The sequence below is a fragment of the Saccostrea cucullata genome, unplaced genomic scaffold (genome assembly GCF_032062105.1).
Source record: "Saccostrea cucullata isolate Sc308-1 unplaced genomic scaffold, CSIRO_AGI_Scuc_v1 ctg1374, whole genome shotgun sequence".
Taxonomy (NCBI): Eukaryota; Metazoa; Mollusca; class Bivalvia; order Ostreida; family Ostreidae; genus Saccostrea; species Saccostrea cuccullata.
In genome coordinates, this window is record NW_026940017.1 from 81,361 (window position 1) to 95,748 (window position 14,388).

The 14,388-nt window shown below is 34.6% G+C and overlaps 2 protein-coding genes across 2 annotated transcripts; one reads left to right on the forward strand and one right to left on the reverse strand.

The window, feature by feature from the left end:
* Positions 1 to 13,422, reverse strand: LOC134254477 (transmembrane protein 185A-like). Its single transcript, XM_062736985.1, has 7 exons — positions 13,283 to 13,422; positions 10,512 to 10,688; positions 4,197 to 4,404; positions 3,543 to 3,626; positions 1,385 to 1,561; positions 824 to 947; positions 1 to 593 (listed from the first exon to the last, which is right to left on the reverse strand). The coding sequence occupies exons 1-7, from the start codon at positions 13,324 to 13,326 to the stop codon at positions 379 to 381; spliced, it is 1,029 nt and encodes a 342-aa protein (XP_062592969.1). The 5' UTR covers positions 13,327 to 13,422; the 3' UTR covers positions 1 to 378.
* A 394-nt stretch (positions 13,423 to 13,816) lies between these two features.
* Positions 13,817 to 14,127, forward strand: LOC134254475 (acyl-CoA-binding domain-containing protein 6-like; the record flags this gene model as incomplete). Its single annotated transcript, XM_062736977.1, has 1 exon — positions 13,817 to 14,127. A coding segment is annotated over exon 1 (311 nt), but the record flags the coding sequence as incomplete, so codon positions are not given.
* Positions 14,128 to 14,388: the final 261 nt, after the last annotated feature.

Genomic DNA, 14,388 nt, shown 5'->3' on the forward strand with positions numbered 1-14,388 from the left:
TCCAGCATGCTAGAGGTTCATGGCGAGATATTTTTGACTCGGCGCCGAGGTATATAAGGACTGAAGGGACGTTAACTGAGGCTCTAACTTGAAGGAAGTAGCTACAACCCCAGGAATAGGCATACCTATCAAGTACATATACTGAAATTTTCAGGAAATAAAAAAATGTATTAATACTTTACTAAATTATTGCAATTTTTTTCTCTGAAAACTTTGGTAAGGTTAATAGGTATTCCAATTCCTATGCTACGACAGTAATGACACTCACAAAGCCATAAAAACTGGAAATGCAATAAATATACATGGAATGAACATTCTAAAATGATGTTTGAAACACATTTCCCTGAATTCTCCGGACTGATACACAAAACTTACAACTCAGTCTGGTGTCTCTATAGATATAACTGGCACCACAACTTTGGTCTGGTCTGTGGGTTTGTATTTTTTGGCAGATTCTGTTTTAGTTTGTGGGTCAGATGACTCCTGATTACGGTGATTTTTATGTAAGGAATAAGAGATGTTTCCATATTCCTGCAGGAATGGACACACTCCCAGAACAAACAGACAAAAATCTTTTCTCATTCCAAACCACCCTGAAAGCAAAGAGGGAAATCTTCATCTAAAACTGTCATGTTAATTGTTGGATTAGACATTAAGAAAGTGTCTTTCTAATAACATTATAAGAAATTCAACACAAGTATTGTGAAAGTTAGTTAAAGATCACTATTACATATCATATCCTTGTACAATTTCTTAAGTTTGTGAAAATCTTTTTCATGTGTAATGTAGCTTAGAACAAGATAGCAGCGCCAAACCTACTTACATTGATTACCTCCCTTAGCTCCAAATGAAAGACAGATCATAGTAATAAGAGACACAAATAATGGAACAGTTATGGCAGTGTATTTAAAATGATTATCTCCATCCAAGCGATTGGCTAAAAGCACCTGAAAACGAATCAATCACAAGGTGAGAGGAATTAGTATACACCAACTTTTATTCAATTTAGAAAATTGTCAGTTTGAAATCCATCCACGACTATTCATGTTATGGGGACTCATGAAACACTCTGCATATTTCTCATATTTAAATGAAAGCTGTTTTACACTTATCAAATTTGAAAATTCTATTTTGACATTAGAATATACACAGCTGAACTCGGTTATAACGAAGTCACTGGGACCTTAGAAATTACTTGCTGTACATGTATCCGTAATTCGTTTTAACCGTATAAGAAATTCATTGAATTTATATAGCTAGTGATCCAAAGTGACTTCGCTAAATCCGTGAATTTGCAATATCCGTGCTCGTACTAAACGAGTTTTACTGTAAATATATACAAGACTACATGACTGAAGAAGCTGTTCCTCAAACTGAAACATACCTCAAATATAAGTAAGGGAACAACAAGGAAGGAATAGCCCACAGCTGAGGAGACATTACCGCGCCGATGCTGAGGGACAATGTCAGGAGATTTAACGAGGATGATCGCCAGTATAATAGCATACAGAACACCAATCATAGCAGTACACATCACAATCCATATAGGGATAAAAACAATCTGACAAAAAAAAAACATGGTGGAATATCATGTAATATATTCATAATTATTTAATTTTTAAAAAGAGAAATTAATAAAATCATGAGATTAGAGTATATAATTTCATTTAATAATTAAGAGGAATCTACAAAATATATTTAATATTTTAGAGGAAATAATTGTTACATAATTTGAGGTCAAATGAAATTTTAAAGAACTTTATTCGGTAATAACCAATATTTGCCCCCCAAATCAAACTTTGATGGAGATATATTTAATTAAGTTCTTAAACAGGGGAGTATATGCTGACTTCAAAGCACTGAATATTGTCACAAGTAATGACACCATATGTACGTAATGACGTCACAAACATGACGTAATTTTCAGTTTTTTATGAATATTACAGAAAATTGTACATATTTCGTCGATATTTTGAGTAAAAGTCACCGAGCGCATGTGTGTTCAGGATCAATATTTTGATATAATGTGTAGAATGATAATATCAATGAAATATGTCAATATTGTTCCTGAACAAACTTGCGCTCTATAAATTTTAAAGCTAAAATTGTTGAAATTTTGTCCATTTTGTCCTCTTTCTGAAAAAGGATAGAAAATCGGACTAGTTTGTGACGTCATAAAAACAAAAATTGTGAATACACTGCTTTGACATTATTATATTTTCTGTTAATTTATATTTCTCATACAATTTATTGAATTCAGCACATTTCAGAAAGTTTTCAAAATTTGACTTTTGTGGGGGCAAATACACTAGACAAAATTGCTAACGCACCACCTAATGAAAATAAAATTTTACTTTTCAAAACTTGTATAAGAAGTATTTGATATTGTATTCTGTTACAAAATTAAAAAATAAAGCATTTAAATTTCTTATTTGACAAATTACTACAATGTTAACTGAAGTGTGACCATTTCATAGAAAACGTGAAAATCGTGTTCATACTGATTTGGAGGGATAGATTTCTTATTTTTTCTTTGCAGTTTTGTTTTTTATGTTTGTACTAATTAGAAAATCAGAAAAAAATATACAGTATGCGGCATTTGATCCCAGGTGAGCGTGATAAAACAGACAGTTTGGTGTCTGCAGGGGGTACCTTTGGAAAGATATGTAAAAAATTAAAACAAGGAAAACAATATTTATTCTTCTGGTGAAAAATTGTTGCAAATAGATTAGTTAACATAAAATTGTTCACTCTAGATAGCCAAGCCATTAAATAAACACCACACCACAACTTGAATGTCGTTCCACAAAATTGAGGCAACCGGAAGTTGAGTGGATTGGGTCTGGACACGAATGCATTAGATGACTAGCAGGCGATATAATAGTAAATCGCTGCATATTATTTGATTTTTTTTTAACTGGGAGACTGTTTCTGGTTTAACCTCAAGGACCATCATCTGTAATTAGAAATGCATATATCTGGGCAAAAAGAGGTACGCAATGCATGTCGGGAAATCGGTTTTGGGCAAGAAGGTCATTTCGAGGTTTTGTTCTGACATCAAGACATTTGAAAATCCCATTGTATTGAAAAACATGGCCTTTTGTATATACTAATACCGTTTAGGTAAATGTTCAATTCACAAGGAAGAATTATCGGTGGTGCGTTAGCAATTTTGTCTAGTGTATATGCAATATACCGCATATAGTTCTTTGCCAAACAAAATCTGACATTGAAAAGTATCATATTACAACTTGTTTGTTCTATGAATTTCATAATCTTCATTTTCTTGCAGTACAATACAAAATCATACAAGAAACTTCTTGTTGTAAAGTTATTCTTTCATTGCGTATAGGTACATACATGTATTTGAGTACCTGAACAACAACATGTACAAACTTCAAAGCATTTAGATTGTGCATTGTGTTTTCTATCTAGAATTTCTATTGTGTAATTACCTATACACTCAGCATTCCTCTCACCCTAGACTTAATCTTCAGTATTATAACCACTTTATTACACTACTTTACTGATTAGCTACTTACCACCCAACTCCAGTCAATGTACTTGTCTAGACGCAGTGCCAGGAATATAAACTGTAATATGTTCACTGAGCAAAAGAACTCCATCTACAATAACAAAAAAAGTTAATACTTTGGTTGATTATTTTAATTAAGGAATAACTGTCTTATTTTTCAATTTCATGATGTGATCAATCGATTGGCTTACATGATAATTTGCATAAATGCGTTTATGCATAAAATTATCATGCAAGCCAATTGATTGATCATCGTCATGAAATTGAAAAATCTGACAGTTATTCCTTACATTTACATGGCATTGATTCCGCCAATCCACGTTCTACAGGCCCTGCTTCTGTCTAGCTATTTGTCTCGCCCTGCACATGATTTTTTTTAACCGCGCCTATTGATGAACCAGTACATTGATGGAGAAATAAAGTACATTTACTATTTGTAATTTTATCTCGAACAAAGACATTGGAAATGTAAATAGGAGAAAATAAATATATGTATCATCACACTTACACAGTTGACTATGTAAATATCTATAATGGATTTCTGTGTAGATACAATGTAATTATATATTAGCATTTACATTGCACTTTGTCTTAGATTCATCTCTCTTTCTCTCACACACACTAAACAGACAAAAATACAAGTATATTTACAGTAACCTACCTCAAAGGACCTTTCATTCTTGACAGCCCATATACAGATCCCTATGGAAACTAAAGACATAAACATGAGAGGAATGAAAACTAGGATCCAGGAGTGAATTTCTGTCTCCAGATTATTACAAGCCAGAATCTCAAACATCAACAACAGCAGATGCATTCCGGTACAAATCACCATGGCCTTAAACTGCACGTGGCTGTTGTTCTCCATTCTACAACAATAAAAGGTTTGTCAACAAGTAACCAGATACTCAAGTTCTCGTGGTGACATATACATACGAAAAAGTGGCTTGCATGATATCAACGACTGACGTGATTATCTTTTTATTTCAAAATTATGTGAAAATCAATGAAAATTATAAAGATATTTTTATGTGAATATCATGTGAATATAAGTTTGTATGATATTCACACAAATTTTATATTGAACTTTCATGTGAAGTTTTCTTGCATGATATTTATGTAATATGCTCTTGTAAAATTCATGTGAAATTTATGTCAAAATCACATGAAGTTTTCATATTAATTTCACATGTCTTGTTTTTCGTGTCTTTTTCATGCAAAGAATTCGTATGAAATTTATGAGAGCCACTTTTATAATAATAATAATAATAATAAAAATTTCTATAGCCCCCTATATAATAAAAAGTATCACCCTAAGGCGCTTTACATAGAATGTACATAAAACATTGCATATATTACTTTAAAAATAAAAATTTGACTTATATTGAAAATGACTTGTTTTGATATAGAATAAGAATAAAAATTACAGTCACAAGGACTTAAAAATATAATGTTTAAGAAAAACAAATAAAAATTCAATAGATAGATCAATCTAAAAAGTTAATCAAATGCTAATTTATAAAAATGAGTTTTCAATTTTCTTTTAAAACACTGGATGGATTTGGATTGGCGAATATGCACCGGGAGACTGTTCCATAAATGGGCAGCAGAATAGCTAAATTTTCTTTCACCATACGTCCCGGTGCGCACCCTTGGTAAATTGAGCAGCAAACTTCCGTCAGATCTTAGTGTGCGGTTAGTTTGACGGACAGTTACAAGTTCCTGTAAGTATTCGGGTGCAAAACCATACACAGCAAGGTAGGTAAAAACGAGGATTTTATACTTTGGCCGGAACTCCACTGGCAGCCAATGCAATTCAGCGAGAATCGGAGTGATGTGATCGTATTTTCGTCTCCTTGTAATAAGTCTAGCTGCATTGTTCTGGATTTTTTGTAGCCTTTCCACAGAACTCTTGTTTATGCCAACTAGTATACTATTCCCGTAGTCCAGTCGAGATGTAACTAAGGAGTTCACGAGAGTCTTGCACGCATCAGTTGAGATGAAACTCCTAATTCTTCCAATGTTACGGAGATGATAATTGCATGTTTTAATGATGGACGCTACTTGCTTTTCCATAGTGAGAAATCTGTCAAAGTGGATGCCTAGATTACGTACAGACGTTACACTGTTAATGACACTTTCTCCAACTTTAAGTTGTAAGACTGGCACATTTTTGGATTGGAATTTCGTTGTAAAAATTATCAATTCGGTTTTATCCTGGTTTAATTTAAGAAGATTAGTCGACATCCAGGTCCCTATGTCCTGCAAGCAATTTTCAAGTCGTTTAAAATAGTTGTTCCAGTTTTCACGAGATTTTATTATCATGTACACCTGGGTGTCATCGGCATAGCAATGATATTTGAAACCGTGCTGACGACAAATTTCTCCAATTGGTTTAGAAAAAAGACAATAAAGTTTTGGTCCCAGAACGGATCCTTGTGGGACACCAAACTGAAGATGGCAAGGGTTTGACGTTTCCGTTCCAATGATAACACGTTGTTGCCTGTTAGTAAGGTATGATTTTATCCACGCTATTGATTTTCCACCAATGCCATAAGATGTTTCTAAACGTTGGAAAAGTATTGTGTGGTCTATGACATCAAAGGCAGCTGAGAGATCAAGGAGTACCATTACAGCAGATGATTGATTATCAAGGGCCTCCATGATGTCATGATTAACTCGAAGAAGTGCTGTCTCCGTAGAATGTTGTGGCCTGTAAGCTGATTGCAAAGGGTCCCTTAAAAGATTTTTGTCAAGATGTTCATCCAGGCATGTGGCAACAACTTTTTCTAAAATTTTAGATACAAAAGGGAGGTTTGAGACAGGACGGTAGTTCTTATAGACGTCTTTATCGAGTCCAGATTTCTTCAGTAGTGGTCTTACTAATGCCTCCTTGAACAGTGATGGTACTTCTGATTGGTCGAATGAGATATTTATAATGTTGGTAATAAATGGAACTATAGCATCCAAGTTCTTTTTTAAAATCGACGTCGGGAGTGGGTCAAGTTCACACGATTTGGTCGGTGCTTTGCCTAGAATTGTTCTCACTTCGTCGTTTCTTGTGGGTCTGAAGTTCAGCAATGGCTCGCCGCTGAATGGAATATCCTTATCCATAGTTCTTTCCATGTTAAAGGTAGTAAGTTCTTTAAGACCATCTCTAATTGTGGCCACTTTGTTAATGAAGAATTCAGAGAATGTGTTAGACAACTCTCTATTAGATGTCGACGATGGTAGAATACTTTCCTGTTGTTTTCCCATCAGTGTCTTCGATAATTTGAATAGTTGCTTGTGGTCCTTACCGCATTCTTCTATCTTTTGAGAAAAATAGTCTTGTTTGGTTTTATAGACAAGTCTGGCTGTCATAGAACACATGTCCCTAAAAATTTGCCGATGAACCTCTAGTCCTGTCCTACGCCAAACTCTTTCGGCTCTGCGTCTCTTGCGTTTTGCATCACCGAGTTCTTCGGAAAACCACTGGGTGTTTGGTCGAAGTAGAACAGATTTTGTACATAAGGGAGCATGTTTTTCCACAGTGTTTCGTAATGTGGTGTTATAATGGTCAACTAATTGAGCAACAGGCAAACTTGTATCAGGTATTTCAAGATTGATATCCTTTGATAACTCATCTAGGTCAACATTTTTCCATTTGCGGAAAGTTATTTCTTTCTTGATGCGCTTTTGTTTGCTACATGATAGCACGGCTTGAATGGAATAATGATCACAAAACGAGTTTCCATGTGCATCGAACAAGTTTGGATCTTGCACTGATGGTTTGGTCTTAAGTATAGTTGATTCAGATTTTGTTATGAGGAGATCCAGTATACAGTACCGACCAGACCAAACCTGACACAAAGCAGTCCCAGAGCAGTCCCGGGGACTGCTTTCTGGGACTGCTAAAGCAGTCCCACAGCGGTCCCAGAGCAGTCCCAGAGCAGTCCCAGAGCAGTCCCAGCGGTCCCAGAGAGCAGTCCCAGCAGTCCCAGAAAGCAGTCCCAGCAGTCCCAGTGGGCGGGGTTTATGAATTTAATACTCAGAAATGAGATTTGCAATAAACAATAGAACTATAAAAGGCAGTAGAAATTGATTCTGGGTAGTATAACAGGAATCCTTACTTGTACGCGAAGGTCATTTGTGAACAGAACATATACGCGAAGGTCATTTATGAACATGTAAGCACATAAAAATTGAAATGATTATATTTTTTGGAGGAAAAAGGCTTTCACACTTACATGTACATACATGTGTATATCAATTACACTGAACATGAATATTTATATAATAATCACAATTCTTGGGTATATTAATAATTCTTCTGTGATTGATACTGGTTCCCATATTTTTTATATAGAAAAATTAATTATTTTTCACCAGAAGAAGCTTTAAATAGATCTTATCATTATATGGCCAATTTAGACTATCGGGATACTCTAATTTTAGAGTTTTCTTAAGTATTGGGGCTTTTAAAAAATTCTTGTTAATTTTCCAAGTATTATTTTTCAGCCATGATTAGTTTTACTGACATGTCAATTTAATTATCGTTAATGCCTTAGTTCTATAAAAGTTAGTTTTTAAGTGTTTTATTTGGAAATTTTAGAGAGTACATCTGTAAAGCACCAGATTGGAAGCTTCCGATTATGTTCAAAATTAATTAATCCCGAAAGAAATTTATACACATTTCATTTATCACATTTTTTTCGCATTAAATAAATTGAAATTCGGGTCATTGTTTACCAGCATGTTCAATGATGTGTAAAACTGATACAAATACCCAAATAACATGTATTGATTTTTCTGCCCAAAGGCGATTGAAACGATGGGTGTTGACACCATCTTATAAACATTAATCGGCCAGGTAAACACTGGCAAAACAAAAAAGAAAAAAATCACAATTACCGGTATTTTCAATTTTTTAAAAAAATAAATATACTCTTTTAATAACTTGTTTATAAATTAAAAGCTACTGGTAATTCATTAATTCCCCATTGATTATTCACATAGTTTATGTTACGGGAGAATGGTAGCATAATTTTATTTCATGGTCATTTAATTAATTGTTGGATTTGAGGATTACATGGAATACTCTTTTTTTTTTAGCGTGGTCCTTATAAAATGTGTAGCATTTTTAATCAAAAAATCTTATATCTAACTGTAATTATTATTTTTAAATAGTACCAATGCAAATTTTGAGTACATAATTTAACATTAAATAATTTTAAAAAAGCCCACACGTAGCTATTTTTTTTCTCATAAACTTGTAGTTTATTTTTAGGGATAACAATTTTCTCAGGAATTTCTTATTTATCAACTTTACTATTTTTTTTATTTATTCTAAACTACACATCAATTTGTGTAAGTATACAGTCCCTGAAAATATGAATTAACTATAATAATCTCTACTTATTAAAAGATTATAAGAAATCCTTGCTTATTAAACAGTTAAAACTCCTCTCTGCTGCAAATAAACAAAACAATAGGGAACCTGCAAATTCAGAATACACAAGGGGGCGGAGCTATCATGTCACTCAGAACCTTTGTCACACATGAGTGAACAAAGCAGTCCCAAGGGCAGCTGGGACTGCTGGGACTGCTTTTCATAGCAGTCCCATAGCGGTCCCAGAGCAGTCCCAAGCGGTCCCAGAGCAGTCCCACAGCAGTCCCAGAGCGGTCCCAAAGCAGTCCCGGGGACTGCTTTCTGGGACTGCGGTGTCAGGTTGGTTCTGGTCGGTACTGTATGTCCACGATTATGGGTAGCCGTGGTAATATGCTGTGTCAAGTTATGATCTTCTAATGTTTGTAGAAACCGTACAGCATTCGGGTTATTTTCATCGTCAATATGAAAATTAAAATCTCCAGTTATTATAGTCTCATGAGGGATGGTGACAGTTTGATCAAGGTAAGAATTCCATTGGTCAAAAAATAGGCTGGTTCGCAAGTCATTTGTTTTTGATAGCGGGGGCCTATAAATGACACTCAGTCTGATACATGTTTTATCCAGACATACTGAAAAATCCATGTACTCAAATTGGTCAATATCCAGTTCCTTATTAGGGAGGTGTTTTATGTCAATTTCTTTCCTGAATAATATGGCAATACCACCACCCCACCGGTTCTCTCTATTGAGATAAAGGAAATCATAGCTTGTTGGTATTAACTCTTGTTTCACAATATCATCTATAGTAGAACCTAACCAGGTCTCAGTCATTGCAAAAATATCCAGTTTATTAGACACAATGTAGTCATTTAGCGAAAGAGTTTTGTTCTTAACTGATCGACAATTTAGGACACCTAGCACAATATTATGTTTGTGTTGCGCTGGGCTTGGTGGCTGAACATTAATATTCCTTAGTATTCTCCGTTTTCTACTAGAATGTGTTCCGCCTTCATGACTTTTGCTTGTGTATAGCATGGTCTCCTTTATTAGTTCAGACTATAGTACCAAAAATGCTTCCATCATCTTTTAAGTCTGGAAACAGTTTAAACAGACTGGCAATTCTAAATTTATAAATGTCAGCTAAGTGAAGCTGAATTTACTTAATGGAGGGGCAAGTAATATATTATGTGTTAAATCATTAACCTTTCAATCATACTGATAGTGACATTAAAATGACCCTAATGAATGCTATTTTCATTCCTCACCAATATACCCCAGTATTTATACCTATACTGGGGATGTTTACATCTGTTCATGTATATTACCTATATAAGGGGAAGTTTTCACCTGTATATTACCTGTGCATGGGATGTTTCAACAAATGTGTCACCTGTGCTAGGAATGTTTCCAACAGTATACTACTACATGTAGTGGGCATTTTTCTACCAATTCTACAGGGGATTATTCCAATACCTGCAGTATGTTATCTGTACTGGGGATGTTTCACATATTAGTAGTATATTACCTGTACTGGGGATGTTTCACGTATTAGTAGTATATTATCTTTTCTGGGGGAATTTAGTCTATTCATCTGTAGAATATTACCTGTACTGGGGATGTTTCCACCAGATGTAGCTCCCTAAGGAAGCCCCAACAATGACAAAGATCTTCCAGATCCAGATAGGGAGGAAGATGACCCAATAACTCCATTCTATGGTGTTGTCTAACCTCAGGGCAAATAACAGAGAAAACAGCAGCAGGCAGGTGAAGACCAAAAACTTACTAAAAAGTAAAATTATAATCATGTTAATAATTATAACAGCTTATTTGAAATGATGAGTTCAGGTTATTGGTAAATAAGTAATTCCTGACAGGGCCTGGAAACCTGTTTACGGAAGGGCCAGGAGGAATGTAGCTACTGACCTGGTTTGATGATAGAATTCATATTTGCAATTTTAGCAAAATAAACATGGCAATAACTCAAACTCAGTACATTTACTACAAACAATCCAGAGAGTTCCAAATGTAAACATGGCAGGTAATTTGAAGCAAGAAAAAAATGTTGAGAAAATTAGTTGCATATTCGTCTTTATTTGGACTATCTTTGGGGATAAAAGACATATAAAATCTCAAAAAGGTTTGTTATGATTTATTTTGGCAGTTATTTTCAGTGAAACTCCTTTTATATTCTTCAAGATTGTTTTGGAGTGGATCTGCTCAATTTGCAACCAGACTTGTCCAAATCTTTTAATCACTCTTAGACATCTAGTCTGACAAAGTCGAATGTTCTGTCTGACCAGTCAAAGTTTTGTCAGACCAGTTACTTGTACCTTATTTATACGCTGAGAAAGTCATATAAATAACAGCACCAAAATGCCCTGGATTATTTTTAACAGCCTTCATTCTTGTTTCCTTTCTTGGGATAGGGAGTCTTTAACAATAGACATAAATGACATGTTTTATGACTTTGCTATAACAAATTTAATTGGCTATCGTCAACGCACCTCTTACGCAGCCACATTTTTTCGTTCTTCAATCTTGTGACCTTTAGCTACGAATCCTGATCCTGACCTTTATTAAATATGCATTACGCTGAAGATTTTTTTAAAATGGACATCTTGACTGACATTTCCTTAAAAGTTATCGGACCAGACAAAGAGCGATGTATGGTAAGTGTCTCAATTGGCCCCTTAAAATGAATATCTAAATTTTACTTTATATATAGCTTTAATTTGTACAGATATATATGCGACTTTTATTGGTCATTTTCATTTTGATCAAAATGCCGTTATTTTAGAAATATGACATCATAAAAATCAGGTTTTCCCGCCATTTTAGCATATTTTGTATAAAACCGCTTATTTTCAAGCAATTTTTCTTCCAGAAAATATAGAGCGCAGCCTAGAACAAGCTTTATATTTTTACCAAAGATGCATCTACCCAATACTGATTAGTGACAGAAAAATTATGTATGTTCTACACTACGCTCTATGTTTCCCATAAGAAAAAAACATCAAGAAAAAGGCATATTTTTGGCTTTTTTGTTAGATTGCAAAAATAGCATTATTTCTTATGTCATTTACAGCTAGAGAGTGCAAATAAATGTGAAAAATATATCAGAAATATTTCTAACATAATCTCTTCTTCAAAATAAATATCAATTAAACATATCTGAATGTCATTCTAAAATGCTGATTTTTAGGGGGCCAAAATTGGCTCTTATCATATATACTCCTTTTTACATCGGTCCAGAAAAGTTTTTACCAGCCTTGCAAACAGAACCAACAGATTTCGAAAAGTCTGTGCTACATTGCATCTATATGCGACATTCTAACTGTGGTGAGGGCTTTTCCCAAGACACAAATTATACTAACCATAATAGCGAGCGCAGCGAGCATCGCGAAGTGACGCTCGTCCCTGCAAGCTCTTAAAGCAATGCCTGTGCGAAGAGAAAATTCGGACTACTGCACATTCATTCCATGGAAATTTTTTCTGCAGTAATTTGGACCCACAATGCATCGCTTCGTAAGGCTACATTCTCGCGAGAATAACAACAAAAGTTCAGCAAAAAAAATAAAAACTACCTTGATTTAATGGATATATTGCAGATAAATAGTTAATAGCGAGCGCAGCGAGCATTGCGAAGCGACGCTCGTAACTGCTCTAATGACAATACCTGGGCGAAGAAAAAATTCGAACTACTGCACATTCATTTGATAGAATTTTTTTCCACAGTAATTTGGACCCACAATGCATCGCTTCATACACAACGCTAAAGCAACGTTCTCGATAGAATAAGAACAAAAGTTAAATGAAATAATAAACTTGCCTTGATTTAATGAATTTGTTGCTGAAAAATGGTCAATAATTAAATGGTTCTTCATTGAAATCAGCCCTGTACAGGCTTCGGTTTGGTAAAGCAAAATGCATATGACGTCATGTGTCGTCAGAGTCGTAGATGCACCGAATGTCACATGCGGTTTGACGAGCCCGATCTAAATGAAAAATGGATAAGTATCTGCGCTCTAACGGTCGCACCGTCAACATATTAAAACGTTCTTCATTAAACAGCACTGCTCAGACTTTGTTTCGGTAATGTAACTTACACAAGACATCATGTGACATCAGTCTAGACGAACCAAACATCACGTTCTGTTTGCGAGCCTGATCTGAGTGAAAACTGAATAATTTTCTGTGCTCGTCCCAACGGTCGCACCATTAACATATTATCTTATATGTCTCTGCTGAAACCAGGGACCTATATACAAGCAGGCTAGTATATAGGTCCCTGCTGTCAGTGCTGAAACTAAACACATTTATATTACACATGTTGATTTATGAACTAGAAAAGTACTTGGTACATGTCCCGTAAATACCTAGGGTTAAAATCCTGAAAAAGGGTTTTCAAATTCATTCTCATTCATCCATATCGATCGGGGTAAAACTAAAAAGCCTTAAATTAGTCTTTCATTACAGATTCATTCTTGCAGCTTCTTCCATGACGCTCATATCCTTGAAAAAATATCAAGCTTGATATGATAAAGGCTTAATATTTTCTTAAATTATCATAGAAATTGACACTAAAAGCACTAATATCAAGAAAGTAATGCAGTAATGTTCTCAATAATATCTAAAAAATCATTATAAATACTTTTTTTATTTGATGTAAGTATTAGATATGACGTTCAGAATGTAAGTCGTAAACAATGCAAATATTTATCTGCATAACAGATTAATGATATTACCTCAAACAAAATAATATTTGTTGGTTTTTTTTAACGTTTTTAATTAATTCATCGTATAGAAAATGCCTATTCATACCATTTTTAAAAAAAAATTATTTGTTCTCTTCCATAAAGAATAGAAAGAGAATGACTTATTCAAACAGTCGCTATAACATTCCCGTAAAAATGTCAGAAAATGATTTTGGCGCAATGGAATCAGCCAGTACTATAATAGAGGCAGTTCAGAACCAAAATGTGCATGAACTCTCTATGTTGGTAGATAAAGGTGAATATGACTTGAATAAGAGGGACAAAATGGGAAGAACTGTGTTATTCTTTGCTGTCTGTCGAGGAAATTCGGAAATTACTAAGATACTGTTAGAAAACGGAGCTGATGCAACAATTGTAGATAGGAATGGAAATACTCCTCTGCATTGGAGTGGTCATTGTGAGATTATTGACCTTCTTATGATTTATGGTGGCGATGTCTTTGCAAGGTATGTATTTGAAAAAATTATAATTGCCCTGTTCAAAAAAATCCTATTATTAGCTCACCTGAGCCAAAGGCTCAAGTGAGCTTTTCTGATCAAAATTTGTCCGTTGTCTGTCGTTGTTGTCGTCGTAGTCGTTGTTGTTGTTGTTGTTGTAAACTTTTCACATTTTCATCTTCTTCTCAAGAACTGCTGGGCCGATTTCAACCAAACTTGCTACAAAGTATCCTTGGGCAGGTCCAGGAAAATCACTATATTTAGCTATAT